The following is a 20,100-nucleotide window of genomic DNA, read 5'->3' as shown; positions in this document are numbered from 1 at the left end:
GAAGGTGGTGATATTATCTAAAGGAATGTGCTAATTAAGGGTAGAAAGCAAGACAAGCAAGGTACAGATAGCCCTAGTGGGGGTGGGGAAATACTGTTGGGTTGGAGAATTTTAGATAAATATAGATTAAAATTGTCCCCCCTGTGTTTTAATTATGAGGCATTGGGGCAAAGGCTGAGTTGGTTTGGGATAGAACACAAACAGAAGAAATTGGCACCTGTCTGATGGAGACTACATACTCAGCTCAGGGCTAAACAAGACGTTAAGGTTGTGAACAGTCTGGTTCACCCCAAGGCAGTTGGGGGAGGTGAGGGTGGGGTGGGGTGGGTGGGTGGTGGCAGAGATGAAGTTAGTAGCGAAGGCACACAGTTTAAGTTTTGGCTGAAAGCAATGGCTTTGGTCTTCCAAATATTTAGCTAAAGGACTTTACAGCTCATCCAAGACAAGAATGCGTGCAGCACAGATGCAGTGGGATGGGTTAAATGAGGTGGCAGAGGGGAAGAGATAATGCCATTGGAATGGAAGAGTAAGGTGACCAGATAGCTTTGATTTACAGTGTTATGACTGATTACACAGCTCAGATTTAAAAATTAAGAAACAATTGAGTGCAAGTTCCAATACCATAAAATTAATTATTTTTGACCACAATTGCAGGGGGGCATTTAAATAAGATTTGTTAATTAGCAAAAAAATACAGGAGACCTAGACTTTGAGGTTACACCTGAATTGGGTGAACCATAACATTGAAATAATTCCCTATCCTATCCCATAAAGCTCTACATTTTGAAAATAAAACTCATAGCCTAGCTATTGCTCTCTCTTATTTCTACATAACATTTTTTCAAACCTTCTAATTGTCATCTAAATTGTGCAACTTGTGTCAAAATGTTTTCTGAAATATCTATTAAATTTTAAGACATAAATTATTTACCAGATGTTTCAAACTCGAAGCTTAGCTAATAACTTTGAAAAATACATGTTAATCCGCAAAGCCAATTAAGCTTTTCCTGAAAATTGTGAATATTTTGTAAAATAAGCAAGCACTACATTACAACAGGGGAGAGTCATTTGTTCAGCAGGACATTTAGTTTGTTGCTCCTGGGAAATGTTGATTTTTGTCTTTTCAACTTACTGATCAAGATGGACTCCAATCAGCGGTGAACACAGGTTAGCAGTAGGCTTGGCCAACCCCAAATTCACAATAGATTCATGTAGCTGTTGCACTGTATCTGCTTCTCCCTTCATGGCTACAGCATTCAGGATATGGAAGAACGAAGCGATCGTTGTGTCTCTTTGAACAACCTCTTTCTCTTTCATCTCCTTTAGGATTAGAATAGCTTCTAAACGCAAAACACAAAAGGTTCCCAGCTAAAATTTATTCAAGAGAAAAACAAACGCCTTTTTTTTAAAAAAATGGCATTTTAACTAAGCAAGAATGCAAATTCTGGAGTATAATGCAGATTTCAAGTTAATTACTACTTGTATATCTATGCGAGACTACAATTATATACCACAATGGCATGATTTTATCATTTCTCTGCTACTGTGACTACAAATTATAGGCAGTATCTGTGTGCCCACTCTGCACTATATAACCCTGCACAGCCTGCCCTGTAGCTGCACAATCTCACTAAATGGATGCTTTTATCCTTCAATGATAACATCTGCTAAATCACACTATTGTTTCTCTAGCAGATGGTTTGTCACGAGGCCAGATAATTAAGATGTGTTTACACTGTATTTACATCTAGACTAATGGCTTGATACCGATACAGCCTGTTTGCAGAGCCGATACTAATTATCCAGTCTTAGCGAGGGAAAGCTTTCTAACAGTCTACATTAAAAAAATAAGGTTTGATAATCTGAACAAATTAGTTCTCCTTATGGAATAGATCTAGTCTATTCTCATATTTCAACAAAAGCAAGCATTGTGGCTTTTAGCAACTAATCCAACCAAGTGAATTATTTCAAAATGTTTTAATAAGTTCCAAATATAATTCTGAAATTGAACTGAACATTTATTTCCAAATAGCATGTTAAAACTGTTTTGTAAATGTCGCGCAACTTTGTATTCAAGTTATTATGCATTACCATACTAAAACAAAAATAAAAACCATTAGTGTAGGCACAGTAGGCAATCTATGCCACAAGTCATGTTCCTCAAACATCGAATGGCTATATTAATAAAAAGAGCTGCAAAAAAATAAAGCAAATGCACTGAGCTGTGCAAAATATAAATGACAAGCTTGCCAAACCATTATAACTACTGTAATGGCCTGTGCTGTCCAATATTTTTATATAAATTCACATGAAATGATCATACACCATACTAACATAACCTTTGAAGGCATGGTATTGGCCATCAAAATTAAGTCAAATTCCCATTTGCTTTATTGTAAATGCTTAATTGTGATTTAAAAAAAATAATTATTATTTTACAGGAGCAGTCAGCTTACCTTCTAATTTACCATGCTTGGCTAGGACCCTCACAAGTGCCAAGTACTTATTTGTGTCAAGGGTAACAGAGGAATCTTTACGTTCCCTTAAATTTCAGAACAAGGAGGAAAAATAGGTTAGTTTTTCACAATTGAGGAGAGTTTTGTTGATACTTCAAAATGTTGCAGTAATGCAACACTCAACTTCATGCTATATAAAAATCAATGTGTAGCAACTCTCACTTTTAATTTATCTATGGTCCAGGCTCTGATTAAGATTTTATGAAGGGAATCTAAAGATTTCTACCTGTTTAATTCAGAAAGGTCCTTATATCAGCATAAATTATCCTGACATATTTCTGCACTAGTGTACTTACACTTCTTGTTTCAGGTTCAATGCCTCTTCTGCATTATCGTGCCGACAGCAAAGATTTATTAGTGCAGCGTAGCCACCGATAGCCATGTCCGATTCATACTGAGCTTTCACTTCAAGGGCTTTTTGCATATTCTAAAAAGAGAATGAAAATACAGTTCTTCTGAAGATGGTACTGGCTGCATAGTATAAATTTAAGATTTATGGAACCTCGACAGCCTTTGTTGCAGTTTCAGTTACTTTTCAACACCTTTAATTATTATACAGGTGGGTTCACACCACGTCTTTAAAATCAAAATGTGGCTGGCGAAACAAATGAAAGATCATTTTAAAAAAGAAATGGAGTGCCCAGAAAATGTCAAATGCTTAATCATTGGAACAAATGTTGGGTAATTTCATACATAAATATACTTTTAATGTACTTTTGCTAAGATTAAATAATGATTTTAATTGTAATCAATAGAATATTGTATTTCCTAAAAAAATTGTTTTCTCCCCCTTCAGTTTAAATACAACACAAAAATAGATTAACATGCAATGTACATCATTTTTACTAACTTCTCGCCAGGTCTCAATTTCTGCGAAGTTGCACTTAGCCAGTTATATGATCTCAAATGTACACAGGAACATTTTGACCAGTAACAAAAAATGTGGGTGGGTGTTCATAGTAATCTTAGTAGTGCATTTGTAGGGAGTTAGCCACCAAAAGCCAGCACGTATCACAGGGAGAAATGAGGGGATAAAAATAAAGTGAGTGAATAGAGTCACTCAATTCCAAGAAATCAGTGGCAGATTGTCCACCTGCTAGGTGGGGTAACTTGGGTCATGAGGCCAGAAAGAAAAGGAGATGAGAATACCTCAGAAGGGTATGGCAAAGATCAAAGCATCACTAGAGTTATACCTGCTCATCAGTGTTAACGAAACAATTGTCTAAAGTAAGCAAAAAGCAAAAAACTGCAGATACTGGAAATCCAAAACAAAAATAAAAATACCTGGAAAAACTCAGCAGGTCTGGCAGCATCTGCAGAGAGGAACACAGTTAACGTTTCAAGTCCGTATGACTCTTCAACAGAACTAAGTAAAAATCTCTTCTAATTTTACTTAGTTCTGTTGAAGAGTCATACGGACTCGAAACGTTAACTGTGTTCCTCTCCGCAGATGCAGTCAGACCTGCTGAGTCTAAAGTAAGCAGTTCAGCACTCTGGCTGAAATCAATTAATTCAGCATTAAGCCACAGTAGGGGAACTACAATTCACTTCATTATCACTGGGTTTGGGGGTGGGAAGGAACCTACTCAATGTTCCTTGCTCCTGACCGTCATTTAATGATCTCTGTAGGAAAGTTGTGTAGAGCGGGACTAAATTAGATTTAGCTGTAATGTTACCCCTGGCAACACCGCCCCACTACCCTTTTTGAACACCCTGCCAAAATCCACAAAGTTCTCACATGAAAAACGTTCACTGCATCAAGAGGGAACTTAATTCCTCTGGAATAGTATCCCACCAAGGTGTCAACACCTTTGGAAAACTGAGAAATTAAACAAAAATGAAAAAGGAAGCAATACATGGATATTGTGCTTCTAGGTCAATGTCTTTTAAAAAGGGAGCTCCTCTCAAGATTTAGTGCACACTTGTAAATGGGGGATGAGACATATTTACGATTTTAAAAAAAATGACACCACTTACATTAACAGATTACTCATTGCAGAAAACATGCTCTGAGTTGTTGCAAATTATAAAATGCCGCACTGTAAAATTCATAAACTTAACATAGCATTTTTCTTCATAATTCACTCTATGAAGGAGAAATTGTGTGGAGAACGACATTGCAGCCCACTCATGGTTTATGACTAAGACATGGACAGTTTGCAGGCAATTCTAGCTAATAAACCAATTAGGGGGAGATGGCAACATTGTGGCAATGTCACTGGATTAGTAATCCAGAGGCCCAGGCTAATGCTCTAGGGACGTGGGTTCAAATCCCACCAGGCCAACTGGTGGAATTTGAATTCAATTTATAAATCTGGAATATAAAGCTAGTCTCTGTAATGGTCCACGAAACTATCAATTGTCATAAATTGCCATCTGGTTCATTCATGTCCTGCAGGGAAGGAAATCTGCTGCCCCTACCCGGTCTGGCCTAAATGTGACTCCAGGCCCACAGTAATGATTGACTCTTAAATGTTCTCCAAAATGTTCAGTTCAAGGGCAATTAGGAATGAGCAACAAATGCTGGCTTTGTCAGCAACACCCACGTCCCATGAAAGAACAAAGGAAAAAATCTGAGATTAAATATTGGCCAATATTTTGCAGTGGCAATGGCGATGAAAATGTTAGCGTTTGCCACCAATTACTCTTCTGAAACTGACTGCAACCTCTGAAGTGCGCATATGCTCACCCAAATGCAGAAATCTCAAAGTCGCTCTCAGTGATGCTATGTTTCCCTATAGAGTGTACTGCTGAAGTACCCCCAGACTGTAATCAAATAGCAATCAATGAACTGGCGAGAACTGCTCAGTCATTATGGCACAGGAGGCAACCATTCAGCTCACTGAGTCCATGCCGGCTGTAGAGCAATCCAGTCAGTCCTTATCCTCCATTCTATATCAATAACCCTGCAAGTTTATTTCCCTCAACAGCCTATTCAATATCTATTTGAAATCATTGATCGTCTCTCCTTCCATCACCCTTATAGGCAGCAAGTTCCAGATCATTACCACTCGCTTTGTAAAAAAGTTATCCTCTCTGCCCCTGCATCTCTTGCCGAAAGCCTTAAACCTGAGTTCTCTAGTCCTTGTATCATCAACTACAGGGAACAGCTTATCCTTCATAACCTTGTACGCCTCAGTCTCCTTTTCTCCAATGAAAACAATCGTAGCTTCTTGCTATAAAACCCTCGAAAAAGTTACACCCTTGTTGAATGAGGTGCTTTTAAAAAAAAATAATTGATGGGATGTGGGTGTCATTGGCAAGGCCAGCATTTATTACTCATCTCTAATCGCTTGAGGAGGTGGTGCTGAGCCATCTTCTTGAACCACCACAGTCCATGTGGTGTTGGTACACTCAGTGCTATTAGGAAGGGAGTTTCAGGATTTTGATCCAGCGACAGTGAAGTGACGGCTTTACAGTTCCTAGTCAGGAAGGTGTGTGGCTAGGTAGGGAACTTGTAGGTGGTGGCATTTCCATCCATCTGCTGACCTTGTCTTCTAGGTGGCAGAGGTTGCGGTTTGGAAGGTGCTGTTGAAGGAGCATTGGTGAGTTGCTGCAGTGCACCTTGTAGATGGTACACATCACTGCTACTGTGCGCCAGTGGTGGAGGGAGTGAATGTTTGAGGTGGTGGATGGGGTGAGTCAAAAGGGCTGCTTTGTCCTGGATGGTGCCAAGCTTGAGTGTTGTTGGAACTACACTCATCCGGGCAAGTGGAGAACATTTCATCATGTTCCTGATTTATGCTTTGTATATAAACGGTGGACAGACTTTGGAGAGTCAGGAGGCAAGTTACTCTTAGCCTCTGACCTGCATTGTAACTACAGTATTCATATGGCTGGCTAGTCCAGTTCAGTTCCTGGTCAATGGTAACCTCCAAGATGGTGATAGTGGAGGATTCAGCGATGGTGATGGCATTGAATGTCATGGGAAGATGGTTCGATTCCCTCTTGTTTGAGCTGGTCATTGCTTTGCACTTGTGTGGTGTGAATAGGGTACCAAATTCATAATTACTGCTGAACAGACCACAAGCCCTGGAAACAAAGTTTAAAACTGTGGAATGTCAAATCTTTTTATTATCTATTATCACATTTTAATTTTTAAAAAAAGTTTATTGTATTTTTTTCTGCTTCTACTTTAATACCACGAGTGGCCCAATCATTTATTTCATTCTCTAAAATTTTAGTTGCAAGTGAAATATTCAGTGCACTTTACTTGCTGGTTTACTGCCTGTGAGGATATTTCCATGCAATTGGCTGCTTACCTTGCTTGATGACATGAGTGTTGCTAGGCACTTTTACTTGGCGCTGGGCTGAATTTGACATCAAGAAAAGGGAACTCCACTCCGCAAGAGATTGCTCTTTCTTTTGGGCAGCTTTCTTCAAGGTCAGTGACCACAAAAATCAGATTATTTTTGAGCTAAAATGCTGTAGACTCAGTGTTTTATGGCAACTATAACTATGGAGAAAGGTGGCAGGACAGGTAGAAAAAGAGTAGTTTCTAAAGGCTTCATTAATAGGGGCATAGGAGGTTTTGATGAACTTATATAAGACACTGGTTAGACTTCAGCTGGAGTATTGTGTACAGTTCTGGGCACCACACTACAGGAAGGATGTGAATGCATTGGAGAGAGTGCAGAAGAGGTTTACGAGAATGGTTCCAGGGATGAGACACTTCAGTTATGAGGGAAGATTGGAGAAATTGAGACTGCTTTCCTTGGGGAGGAGAAGGCTAAGTGGAGACTTGATAGAAGTTTTCAAAATCATGAGCAGCATGGGCAGAGTAGATAGGGAGAAACTGTTCCCTTTTGTAAACGGATCGAGAACCAGGGGGCACAGTTTTAAAGTTTTTGCAAAAGAAGCAAATGCGAGGTGAGAAAACACTTTTTCACACAGTGAGTAGTTAGGGTTTGGAATGCACTGCCTGGAAGTGTGGCGGAGGCAGGTTCAATTGAGGCACTCAAGAGGGCATTGGATTGTTATTTAAATAGAAGCACTGTGCAGGGTTATGGGGAAAAGGCAGGAGATTGGCACTAAGTTAAAATGCTAAGAGAGCCTGTGCAGACACTATGGGCTGAATGGCCTCTTTCTACACTGTAACAATTCTCTGATTCTGAGAACAAACCTATTTTAAGACATCCCCACAATGGATACACTGACAAAATGCAATTAGGTTCTATTTAAAAATCATAAGTTTCACTGCAGTTCGTTCTTTCATAAACATTACTGCTTCCAATTAAATGCGGACAGATGCACCTGGTTGGGGGGGGAAAAAAGACTTTAACATGTGCTTTACTATAGCCCCTTTTATTCCATGTACCTTCCAAACAGCTTATTGTGACACATCTTTACTGGGTACTTCAATAAATGGTTTTGACTGTATTTCAATCTTTTAATGCACAATAATGTTGTTAAAAACACAAATGGGGGAGCATAGCGTGAGTAACTTGTAAAATCATCAGATGGGCTATTGTTTAGCATTCCCAGAAATGTGTAACACACATTCTATTCTCAAAGTTTTTTTCCTTTTTGGGTCGAAGTCAGTTGCAAGTCAGGTTTCCAAGTTTTGCGACAGGAAGGCCAACATCCCCTTTGAACCCCCTTCCCCATGCTCTAGTATCACAAAACAACAGTTGCTGGGGACTACAAATTCCAATCAACAAATTAGGCAAATAAGTAAAGAGCTTCACAAAATGAGATGAGGAATGTGAGGATAGAATTCAGACAAGACATCATGAACTGATAAATCAGGGAGGACATAAATCTGAGACGGATGTATTTTTCAATGGGTATTTCACCTATCTTTTACTATAAAATAGAATAAAACTTTGACAGACCTTGCATGTTTTTAATTTGTCTTACTTTTAGGAGAATGTGGAATACTTTTCCTCTGACCAATAGTGTTGGGATGATAACCCCTTGGGAACCAGGCACTTTCTAAACTTTTGTACGAATTGCATACTTGGGCTTGGTAGTTTTGTACAAATTGCACACTTGGACTTGGTGTCAACAAATGCTACATTTATGTCAACAAACTCTCAAATAAGCCTTTTTTTAAATTTCAAATTTAACAATCAAGGTTACCTTCCCAGAGCCACTAGTTTATTTTTGGCCAGACTGAGTAGTTCGCAGATGTGTGCTCCCACCTGCAACCTGCACTGGTTTTTCAGGCAGCAAGTAATAGATATAGCTAGTTCACAAACTTGCCTAGTTCTCCATTTCAAACCAGATAAAGGTTGGAGATTAAGCCAGGTCTGTGATAATTAAAAATGTCAAACTTTCATACTATTACTTTTGATCAAAAGTCACACATACACCCTAAATTGTACCCCTTTTTCAGATGTTTCACAACCTATCATGCACTTCCAGCATTTTATGTTATCCTTCTGGCTAGACCAGAAATTGTATTCTGCAGATCAGAATGTAAAAAAATGTATTTGTTTGTTGATGGATGGCCTATCAACATTGTTGTATACTCAGTATACTCATGTAGGAAATGTACCCTTAAATTATTATGTGGCGTATTTGAGTTTTGCAGGGGAAATGCCCTAAAATGGACCGTTAGCTTGAAAGTTGACCATACAATATCAACATCAGCTTTTGAGTTGGGAAATGGGTTTTAACTAACAAGTTATCATCCAGTTCAAACCATTGAAGAGGTAACGGAAAAAGTCGATGAGGGTAATGCTGTTGATGTGGTGCACATGAACTTTGAAAAGGCACTTGACACAGTGCCACACAACTGACTTATAAAAGGGGCAGTAGCAACAAAACTGGCTGAAAAATAGAAAGCAGAGAGTAATGGTCAATGGATGTTTTTCAGGCTGGAGGAAGGTTTGTAGTGGAGTTCCCCAGGGGTTGGTATTGGGACCCTTGCTTTTCGTGATATATATTAATGATCTAGATCTTGGTGTGCAGGGGACAATTTCAAAGTTTGCGGAGATTACGAAGCTTGGGAGAGTTATGAACTGCGAGGAGGATGGTGTGGAACTTCAAGAGGTCATAGACAAGTTGGTGGAGTGGACAGACAGGTGGTAAAAGAAGCAAATGTGATGTGAGAAAAAACTTTTTCACACGATGGGTGGTTTGGGTCTGGAATGCACTGCCTAGAAGTGTGACGGAGGCAGGTTCAATCAAGGCATTCAAGAGGGCATTAGATGATTATTTGAATACAAACAAGGTGCAGGGGTACAGGGAAAAGGCAGGGCAATGGCACTAGGTCATAATGCTCATTGGAGAGCCTGTGTAGACATGATGGGCTGAATGGCCTCCGACTGTGCCATTAAGATTCTGTGATTGCCTACATTTTTGATCATAGAATTTCCCACATAATATTGGTCATAAAATATTCCTCACTAAAGGCCATAAACTAATTAAAGCCATAAAGCCTCTGGGTTACTTGTACCAGGAAGATCTGTGTTTATACTACAAGCATCCCTTAACTGTACGAGAAGCCATTATCCCTAACTCAAGTCACTTAGGTAACACTTAAATGTAACAAAGATGCTGCTTGCAAAGGATATTTGGCACAAAACAGGCCAATCTGCTCAGTTAGTCCATGCCCAGTGTGTTAATCCTTCACTTCAACCTCTGCCAGTCTTCTCTCATTTAAATCTACCTTTGTAACCATCTATTCCCTTCTCACTCATATTTATAAGATTCACTTCAAACACTCCCAGTGGCAGCGAGTTCCATATTCTTACCACTCTTTGGGTGAAGAAGTTTCTTCTGAATTTCTTTGGGACTATCTTATACTGATGGCTTCTAGTTACGCTCTTCCACACAAGAGGAAACAATGGGGTGAATATTAAGGCCCATTGCCAAAGTATTTGAAGGCAAGGGGCTTGTTAAATAAAACAGGTGGCTTGCTTGCTGGCTTCCCACCCACACCCAACCCCTCTGCCATATTATGGTGGACGCGAAGTGCATCAGGCAGCCCACTCCGCTTAGGCCTTTTGAAGCCCTTGTGGCCAATTAATGGCCACTTATGGGCCTCATTCCACCTTCACCACTATAATACGTGCAGCAGGGGAAGACAGAGACAAGGCAGATTTCACTGCGCTGGGGGGGGGGGTGTCAGGCAGAAAGGGGGCATCTCCTTTTAGGGCGGGTCCCCCGTGTTCATCGGGGGCAGCCCTTTGTTTCCTCCCCCACCCCAGATTGTATTCCCCGCCCCCCTCCAGCCTCTAAAACCCAACACCCACCCCCACCAAGCCCCTGGGTGTGTCAGGCAGGCTGGGCCAAAATTCCTAACTTATCTGAAGTCTAGGATCCATCACTTCAACAAGATTGACTGACTCAGACATCTGGGTGGGTTGCTGAGAAATCTATGGGATTGTCTTATTTGCATTTGCTATTTATTGTATAGTGTGGTGTGTTTGGCCACAGTTTGCCTGTTAATTCACATGTACATCATATTAACCCTGAACGTTTAAGATAGATATTGTAAATTGTTTTAGCTCTTTGACCTTGTATAGTAAAGTTTATTTTTGTTTGTTCAAAACCCGTGGAAACTCGTGGCTTTATTCACTTAGCCAGTGTCTTGAATCTCAGACTTTTGTCTACTTTAAACAAAACATTATAGGATATTAGAAAAAACTTGGGGTTTGGTCTAGGATCATAACAGTATCCACTTGATCAAAACCTTTCATAATTTTAAAGACCTCTATTAGGTCACCCGTCAACCTTTTATCATGAGAGAAGAGACACTGCCTGTCAGTCTTTTCCTGATATGTATACACATGCATTTCTGGTATCACCATTGTAAATCCTCTTTTCATTCTTTCCAGTGCCTTTATGTCCTTTTCATAATATGGCAACTTGCATGCAGTACTGACCAAGGTTCAATACACTTTTAGCATAACTTCCCTACTTTGCAATTCTATCCCTCTTGCAACAGAGCCTAGTGCTTGGTTTGCTTTTTTATGGCCTTGCTAACCTGCAGTGCAACTTTTAGTGATTGATGTAATTGTACTCCGAGATATCCTTGTTCCTCTACCCCACCTAAATTGCACCTTCCAGGTAATAAGTGACCTCCCTATTCTTCCTACCAAAATGTATAAGCTTGCATTTATCTGTGTTGAACTTATACATGCCAAATATTTGGCCATTCTTCAAGTTTATTAACATCTTCCAGTAATTTGTTACAGTCCTCCTCAGTACTGACCATCACATCACCGCCCCCCCCCCCCCCCCCCCCCATCCACAAATTTAGAAATTGTATTTTTGATTCCAAAGTGTTAATGCAAATTGTGAACAGCACTGGTTCCGGCACTTATTCGTTGGAACACCAGTTGCCAGTCGCAGCAGAGTGCAACATCTACAAAGTCAACTGCAGCAACTCACCAAGGTTCCTTCGACAGCACCTTCCAAACCCACAAACCCTACCACCTTGTAGGACAAGGTCAGCAGGTGCATGGGAACCCTCCAAGATACGCATCATTCTGATTTGGAACTATATTGCTGTTCCTTCAATGTCACTGGGTCAAAATCCTGGAACACACTCCCTAACAGCACTGTGGGTCTATCTACACCACACAGACTGCAGCGGTTCCAAAAGGCAGCTCACCATCACCTTCTCTAGGGAAATTAGCCATTGGCAATAAATGCTGGCCTAGCCAGCGACACCCACATTCTGTGAAAGAATAATTTTTAAAAATAATTGCATTACCATTTTCTACTCTCTGTTAACTCCTCAAAAGTTTCCATGTTTGGTCAAACAACATTTTCCCTTTTGAAATCCATTCATTATTATATTTCTTCATTTCTAGATATCCTTCTATTTTCTCCTTTAGTAGACATTGCTTTATTTTTCCTACCACTGATGTTAAGATGACTGGTCTATCATTCTCTGGATATGTTCTGTCCCCCATTGTAAATATAGGAATTACATTAGCTATCTGCCAGTCCTTTGGCATTATATACTTAATAATTCTTTAGCGAAACATGAGTAGTAATACCTCTGCTATCGCTTCCTTAGATTCTTTTAAAATATGTGAATACAACCCATCCAGTCCACAGGCTTTATCCTCTGAGATTGGTTAATTTATTCAATACATCCCTTGTTTAAAATTTTAAATGCATTTATCTCATTACTCATCTCATCATTCAATGTCTACCTGCGCTATCTTCTATTCATTTGGTACAGTCACATGTGTGGACTGTTGCACTCTATGGATGTGAGAGTTGGACTCTGAACAAAGAAGATGAGGAGGATAACAGCTTTCGAAATGTGGGTATGGCAGACAATGCTCAGAATCAGTAGGATGGGCAGAAAGACAAATGAACGGGTTTGATCAGGAGTAGAAGTTCAGGAATCAAAAGGGTTGCTACATACGGTTAGAGAGAAAGATAGGTAAATGTGGACTTTGGAAATGAAGATCTGACGGCCTTGTTCTGGCAACAATATAATAAGAAATTAAGGGTAAAAAAAGAAGAAAAATCAATGGCTGGATAACATTGAGACATGGATTAAGGGAGGCTTGAAGAAAGCCAGGGAAGCAGCAAGATGATGCCAATGGCCCCATTAAGGCTATGATGAAAACATAGAACCTGTTCCATGTCCCTGGCAAAGTAAAATAATTATTTAATACGTCCACCATCTCTGCATCACTACCTGTGGTATTATCCTGTCTATCCCTTAAAGGCCCTATTTTCTTTTTATTCATTCGTGGGATGAGCACATCGCTGGCTAGACCAGCATTTATTGCCCATCTCGAATTGCCCTTGAGAAGGTGGTGGTGAGCTGCCTTCTTGAACCGCTGCAGTCCATGTGGTATAGGTACAGCTACAGTGCTGTTAGGGAGGGAGTTCCAGGATTTTGACCCAGCAACAGTGAAGAAACTGCGATATATTTCCAACTCAGGATGGTGAGTGGCTTGGAGGGGAACTTCCAGGTGGTAGAATTCCCATGTGCCTGCTGCCCTTGTCCTTCATCGCAGCCTTTTACTGATGCAAAACATTTTACCTTTTTTTTTGTTGATAATAGTTCCTCTTTGCTATCCTTATTGCTTTTTTGACTTCTCCTCTAATCTTCTCGTATTTTCTCTTATCATGCACTCCTCTGCTGTCTATGTACTCAATGCATGCCTCTTTCCTAACCTCAATTGCTCCCTTATGTCTTTATTTATCTACAGTGTCTCATTAATGCCTTTTGTGGTATACATGTTTCCTGCGTTCTGCTGTACACTATTTTAAACTGTTTTCTATTATTGTTCTACATTGATTTTGCCAATATAGTGACCCATTTTATTTTCTCAAATTCTACTCTCAGCATCTCAGAATCAGCTTTTCTCCCTGCAGTCATGAAAATTTGTAGGCCATTCAGCCCATCGAACCTGCTCCACCACTGAATAAGATCATGGCAAATCTGATTGTGGCATTAACTCTACTTTTCTGCCTGCCCCCCATAACCATCGACTCTCTTGTCAATCAAAATTCTGTCTAACTCAGCCTTTAATATAATGTAATGACTCACCTCCAATGGTCTCTTGGGAAGAGAATTTCAAACGCTAATGACTCTCAGAGATGGAATTCCTCCTCATCTTCTTCTTAAATGGGAGATACCTTATTTTGAAGCTGTGCCCCCTGCCAGTTCTACTTTTCGCCACCCACCCACCCCCACTCCGCCCGTGGGGAAACATTCGCCCGTGGGGAAACATTCACTCAGCATCTAACATGTCAAGCCCCTTCAGAGTCTTACAGCTTTCACAAAGATCACACCTCATTCTTCTAAACTCCAATGAATATAGGCTCAACCTTTCCTCATAAAACAACCTTTTCATCCCAGCAATCAGCCTCCACTGAATCGCTTCCACTGCAAATATATTGCTCCTTAAGTAAGGAGTGCAAAACTGTACACAGTGCTCTAAGTACGGTCTCACCAATGCCCTGTACAGTTGTAGCAAGACTTCCCAACTTTTATAGTTCATCCCCCTTGCAATAAAAGAGTCAACCATTCCATTTGCCTTCCAAATTACCTGCTGTGCTTGCATGCTAACTTTTTGAGATTCATGTACAAAGACACATAAATCCCTAAGCACTGCAACATTCTGCAGTCTCTCTCCACTTAACTGTTCTGCTTTTCTATTCTTCCCACCAAAGTAGACAGCCTCACATTTTCCCACATTATAATCTATCTGGCTATTTTTTGCCCATTCATTTAACCAATCTATATCCCTTTGCAAAGTCTTTGCATCCTCCTCACAACTTCCATTCCTACCTATCTTCATATCATCAGCAAATGTGACAATACATTTGGCCCCTTCATCCAATACATTAACATAGGTCATAAATAGTTGAAGCCCCAGAACTCACCCCTGTGGCACTTCACTAATTGCAGTTTGCCAGCCTGGAAATTATCCATTTATTCTGGCTCTGTTTCCTGTTAGTTAGCCAATCCTCCATCCATGCTAATATATCACCCCTCCCCCCCAACCCCCAACATAGTAACTTTTATGTGGCAACTTATCAAATGCCTTCTGGAAATCCAAATACACTATATCTACTAGTACCCTTTTATCCAGTGCTAACTACAGTCTTAAAGAACTTTAATGAACTTGTCAAGCATCATTTCCCTTACACAAAACCATGCTGACTCTGCCTGATTGTGTTATGATTTTCTAAATGTCCTGCTACTACCTCCTTAATAATGATTCGAGCATTTTCCCATTGACAAGTTTGGCTAACTGGTCTATAGTTTCCTGCTTTCTGTCTTCCAACTTTCTTTAATAGTGGCGTTACATTTGTGGTTTTCCAGTCAGTTGGGATCTTTCCAGAATCCACGGAATTTTAGAAAATTACAACTGATGCATCCACTATCTCTGCAGCCACCTATTTTAAGAGTGTAGGATGCAGGCCATCAGGCCCCGGAGACTTGTCAGCCTTTAGTCCCATTAGTTTTCCCAGTACCTTTTCTCTTGTGATTGTTTTAGGTTCCTCATTCCCTTTTGCCTCCTGATTTTCTATTCTTGGGATGCTTTATGTGTCTTCTATTATGAAGAAAGATACAAAATACTTGTTCAAGTCTTTGTCATTTCCTTGATTCCCATTTTTAATTCCCCAAGGGACCAAAGCTCACTTTAGCTACTTTCCTTTTTATATACTTGTATATAGTCCAATCCATTAACTTCATTTTCGTCACACTTTTGTCTTGCTCTATCATCATCTGAAAGTGTGTTATATCGCGGTCACTATTGCCTAAATCTTCCCCTACTTTTACTTCTCTTATCTGCTCTAGTTCATTGCCCATTACTAGATCCAATAGCAAACCTTCCCTTGTTGGTTTTTTTTACCTTCTTCTGTCCAATTAAAATTGCAACAGTTGAAATCCCCCTTGATTATTATTCTATGTTTTTTACTCTAATTTACCCTTATTTGTCTGCATATTTCTTCCTCCACTTCCCTTCCACTATTAGGTGGTCAATAGACTATATTTTATCTTAATCCATATAGATTGCATTTTTGTCTTGCTGATGGCAGTGGAAAAAAGGGACACAGCTATTACGTTATCCTGAATAAGTACAGCTACTCCACCACCCCGTTTCCCCCCTCGATCTTCTCTGTTATAACCTGTTCCTTCCCATTTGTGTGAGCATATTTGAAAAATGCAAGATCAGTAGTGTGGTTGTAAAATTCATATTGACACAAACTGACTTGATAGAAAGTCATGCTCCTGCAACCCAATGGCAACCACAGGCCTCTACATTCATAGAGTCATAGATCATAAGGGCTGATTTGTATAAGGCCAAGGGGATCTTCTGGCACCAATGTCATCCATACATTATGTAAACTATTGGAGGGAGACCTGCCTTTAAAATTAGAATATAAAAATGGGGGTTCCACATCCCTCAGTGTTAGTCTATTGGTAGTCAGGAGTAGTAGTATTAGATATTTGTCTATATGGAACAAGCTGTCCCTCTTTGGCTTTATGTAACTATCAGTCTTTCTAATTTGCTCAATCAGGCTTGCTTACTTCGACAAGAATTATCTTAGAGGTGCAGAAAAGTGCCATTACCAGGTATAGCCTGTAAAGGTATAGGACAAGGAGTTAAAGAAAAAAAAGTGAGTTAGCTAGTGGAGGTGTACCAACCGATTGCGGACAAAGAAAAATGCCAGTCCACTTTCGAAGTAACCGAGATTAGAAAGGGGGAGTAAAACTGGCTCAAATACGACCAGTCCTACATAAGATGAGTTCAATTAAAATTTAAGTGGAACAAAGTCTCGCTGCCTAAAGTGGGCTCACTGAAGATTTCAGAAACTTATGCCTCTGTCCCAGGGCGAGGAAGGAGACTGACTTAACCAAAACACTTGTAAGAATGGGACTATATAAGCTCTGAATGTTGCTAATCACATACATGTGGACATGGTTTATTTAATAAACCAGCTATTCAAAGCAGTTAAATTTTCAGCGGTGTAAATAATAATTCAGAGCAATCTCACCAAGAGTCAATTTAGTGATATGCTAAATTGTCTGTGTAACCTTTGCTGCTTTTTAAAGTATCTCTATCTAGTAATGATTTGCTACTCAACTACAAGATCACAAAAACTTTTAGAGCCCATGAGGCCACCATTTGGCACATAGTACTTGTGCTGACTCTCAGAAAGAGCAGTCAGGCTTTATCATACTTCCCCGCTTTTTACCTGTAACCTTCTAAGCTCCCCATCTTCATGCGCCAGTCCTTTTAAAATTATCTAAGGAATCAGCTTCCGCCACTTTTTCAGTAGTGTTCCAGCTACTGACAACTCAGTGGAAAAAAAAATTGCATCATCCTTATATACTTTTTCCCAATGATTTTGAACCTATCACCTTTAGTTATTGATCTACTCCCCACAGGGAGTAATTTTTCTCCATCAAAACCTATCATCTTGGAAACCTCTGTAAGGTCACTTCTTAACCTTATCTGCTCCAAAGAGAACAGTCCAGATAACTCCAATACTCTCATGCATGTATATGCGTGTCTGTGTACCCAACTTTAATTGTGGCTTGTAACCAATAAATAGTGTTTCGTGCTTGACTTCTTGATGATATGGCCAAAAGTTAACCACTCACTCAGCAGTTCCAGAGTAACCAAAATGAGGATTGGAAAATTATTCCAATCTGGGTTAAACGCAAGACAATTCAAAAGCTGAGTCAGGTATCATTTCCCTCGATCTAAACTGGAAGGTAAAACCCCAGACAGTCCTGGTGAGCAGTAAGTTTGTGCAAGCTTCTGTACATGGGTCAGTGCTCTATTCCAGCAATGTGACCACATGTTTTTTCTTTAATTCAAACCCAGCACTGTTACCCATCCTTAATTGCCCTTGAGAAGGTGGTGGTGAGCTGCCTTCTTGAACCATGGCAGTTCATCTTGTGGCGGTACACCCAGAGTGTTGTTTGGAAGGGAATTCCAGTTTGTTGACTCAGTGATAGAGAAGGAACAGCGATACAGTTTGAAGTCAGGATGGTGTGTGAGTTGGAGAGGAACTTGTGGTGGTGCTCCCAAACTTGCAGGTGGTGGTATTCCCATGTCTCGTCCTTCTTGGTAAAGATGCTGTCACAGGAGGCTCAGTGAGTTGCAATACATCTTGTATATACACACTGCTGCCACTGTGCCCCAGTGGTGGAGGGAGTGAATGTTTAGTGTAAATCTGCATCCCTCCCTGGCTTGAACATTTGCATCTGAGGGCTGAGACAAGGATCACTAACTTGGTTCCAACTGGAACCATAGCATTTTTAGCCATATAATTTCTTATTTTGTTAACAGAACTATAACTTCATTGGGCTTCTCTGTGAATGGGGACTTGAGAAGGGAGGGTTTTATCTTTTTGAACAGGAAAGCAGTGAATTTCTAAAACCAATCCAAACGCAGCAAAAGGGTCAAATATTTTATTCGAGAAAAAGGAAGTTTCTGCTCACCCCACTAAACAACTGAACGTACTATGAATACCAATAGTGGACATTTATGCCAAGACATTGTTAAACTGGAGGAGGAAAATGAACAAAACCACTGATAGATCAGAAAACAACTTCAGCAAAAATTATCTCGTCACCAAGCCAACTGAAGAGTTATCTCCACTCATCCAGATTTTCCAAAGCAGTTTAAGGTCATTTCAGAACTTCAAGGTGCAAATCAGATTTTAAATAGTTACTTAAATTTGGTGTTAATCAGTCAGAACCATTAGCTCATCAATGTATCATCAGAGGAAAAGTGCGATGCCCTCAGTATATAAATGCTTCTAATCTATGAAATGAGGATCAAACACTGCTGTCAAAAAATCAGAGTGTAGAATAGCAAGGATAAATTGCAAAATCAAGGAATCTAAATGAAAACATTTGTTTATTAATTCAGTATATCAAGAAGCAAATTTAGGAAACTGGAATCATTGATTCAAATAGAAAATCATGACAGAATAGCAGCAACACAGTTGCAGACGAATTGGACTGACAATTAAATACACAAAGATTTTTTTTGTGATATGATAGGGAAGGCAGAAAGCGACCAGAGGTGGGTAGTGGTATTAGAGACATCATAACAACACTATTGCAATGAAATAAAGAAGTAATTAAAACAGAATCCCCTTTGAGTTGATGAAGAGCAAAGGATTGGTAACCTATAGGGGGTAAAATTTATAGATAAGAGGGATATATTAACATTAGAGTTATAACTGTAGATCTAAGTCCTAAAAGGAGACCAGGATATGGAAAGAGCTTGCTGCTTATCAATAATATTTTTGCAGTGTTTTTTCAGGCTGTTTTGTATGTCCATAGGGGAAGGAAACACTACTGGACATGGTTCTGGGTGGTGAAGCAGAGGAAATAGGTAATCAAAAGTATGGGAACATTTAGATATTAGTGGAGGCTCCTACTATTGGTTTCAAACATTGTTTGGAAAGAGAAATTATGCCAGCGCACTGGAAGGTAGCAAAAGCAACTCTGTTCTTCAAAAAGAAACCAGGATTAAGCTTAGAATTATACACCAGTTAATTTTATTTCATTTGAGAGTACTACTAAAGTCCACAATATGCAATGAAATTATAAAGCTTTTGAAGAATAAGGAATTGAATAAGGGAAGTCCTCCAGAGGTCCCCAGCATCACAGATGCCAGTCTTCAACCAATTCGGTTCACTCCACATGATATCAAGAAATGGCTGAAGGCACTAAATACTGCAAAGACTGACAATATTCCGGCAATAGTACTGAAGTCTTGTGCTCCAGAACTTGCCGCGCCCCTAGCCAAGCTGTTCCAGTACAGCTAAAACACTGGCATCTACCCAGCAACATGGAAAATTGCCCAGGTATATCCTGTACACAAAAAGCAGGACAAATCCAACCCGGCTAATTAAAGCCCTATCAGCCTACTCTCAATCATCAGTAAAGTGATGAAAGGGGTCATCAACAGTGCAATTAAGCGGCACTTGTTTAGCAATAACCTGCTCATTGACGCTCAGTTGGGTTCTGCCAGGGCCACTCCGCTCCTGACCTCATTACAGCTTTAGTTCAAGCATGGACAAAAGGGCTGAACTCCAGAGGTGAGGTGACTGACTGCCCTTGACATCAAAGCTGCATTTGAGTATGGCATCAAGGAGCCCAAGCAAAACTGGAGTCAAT

General features: G+C 40.0%; 1 protein-coding gene across 1 annotated transcript in view; it reads right to left on the bottom strand.

The window, feature by feature from the left end:
• Window positions 1-20,100, bottom strand: part of lrpprc (leucine-rich pentatricopeptide repeat containing) — a 153,228-nt gene that overhangs the window by 52,407 nt on the left and 80,721 nt on the right. Inside the window, exons 21-23 of the mRNA XM_078557196.1 lie at window positions 2,813-2,943; window positions 2,457-2,542; window positions 1,133-1,340 (exon numbers count right to left, since the gene is read on the bottom strand). Of these exons, the coding sequence (XP_078413322.1) occupies window positions 1,133-1,340; window positions 2,457-2,542; window positions 2,813-2,943 (425 nt within the window). The remainder of the gene's footprint in view (window positions 1-1,132; window positions 1,341-2,456; window positions 2,543-2,812; window positions 2,944-20,100) is intronic.

The sequence above is a fragment of the Cetorhinus maximus genome, chromosome 14 (genome assembly GCF_964194155.1).
Source record: "Cetorhinus maximus chromosome 14, sCetMax3.hap1.1, whole genome shotgun sequence".
In the NCBI taxonomy this organism is placed as follows: Eukaryota; Metazoa; Chordata; class Chondrichthyes; order Lamniformes; family Cetorhinidae; genus Cetorhinus; species Cetorhinus maximus.
The sequence above is the reverse complement of the archived record's forward strand: the minus strand, read 5'-3'. Positions and strand labels throughout refer to the sequence as shown.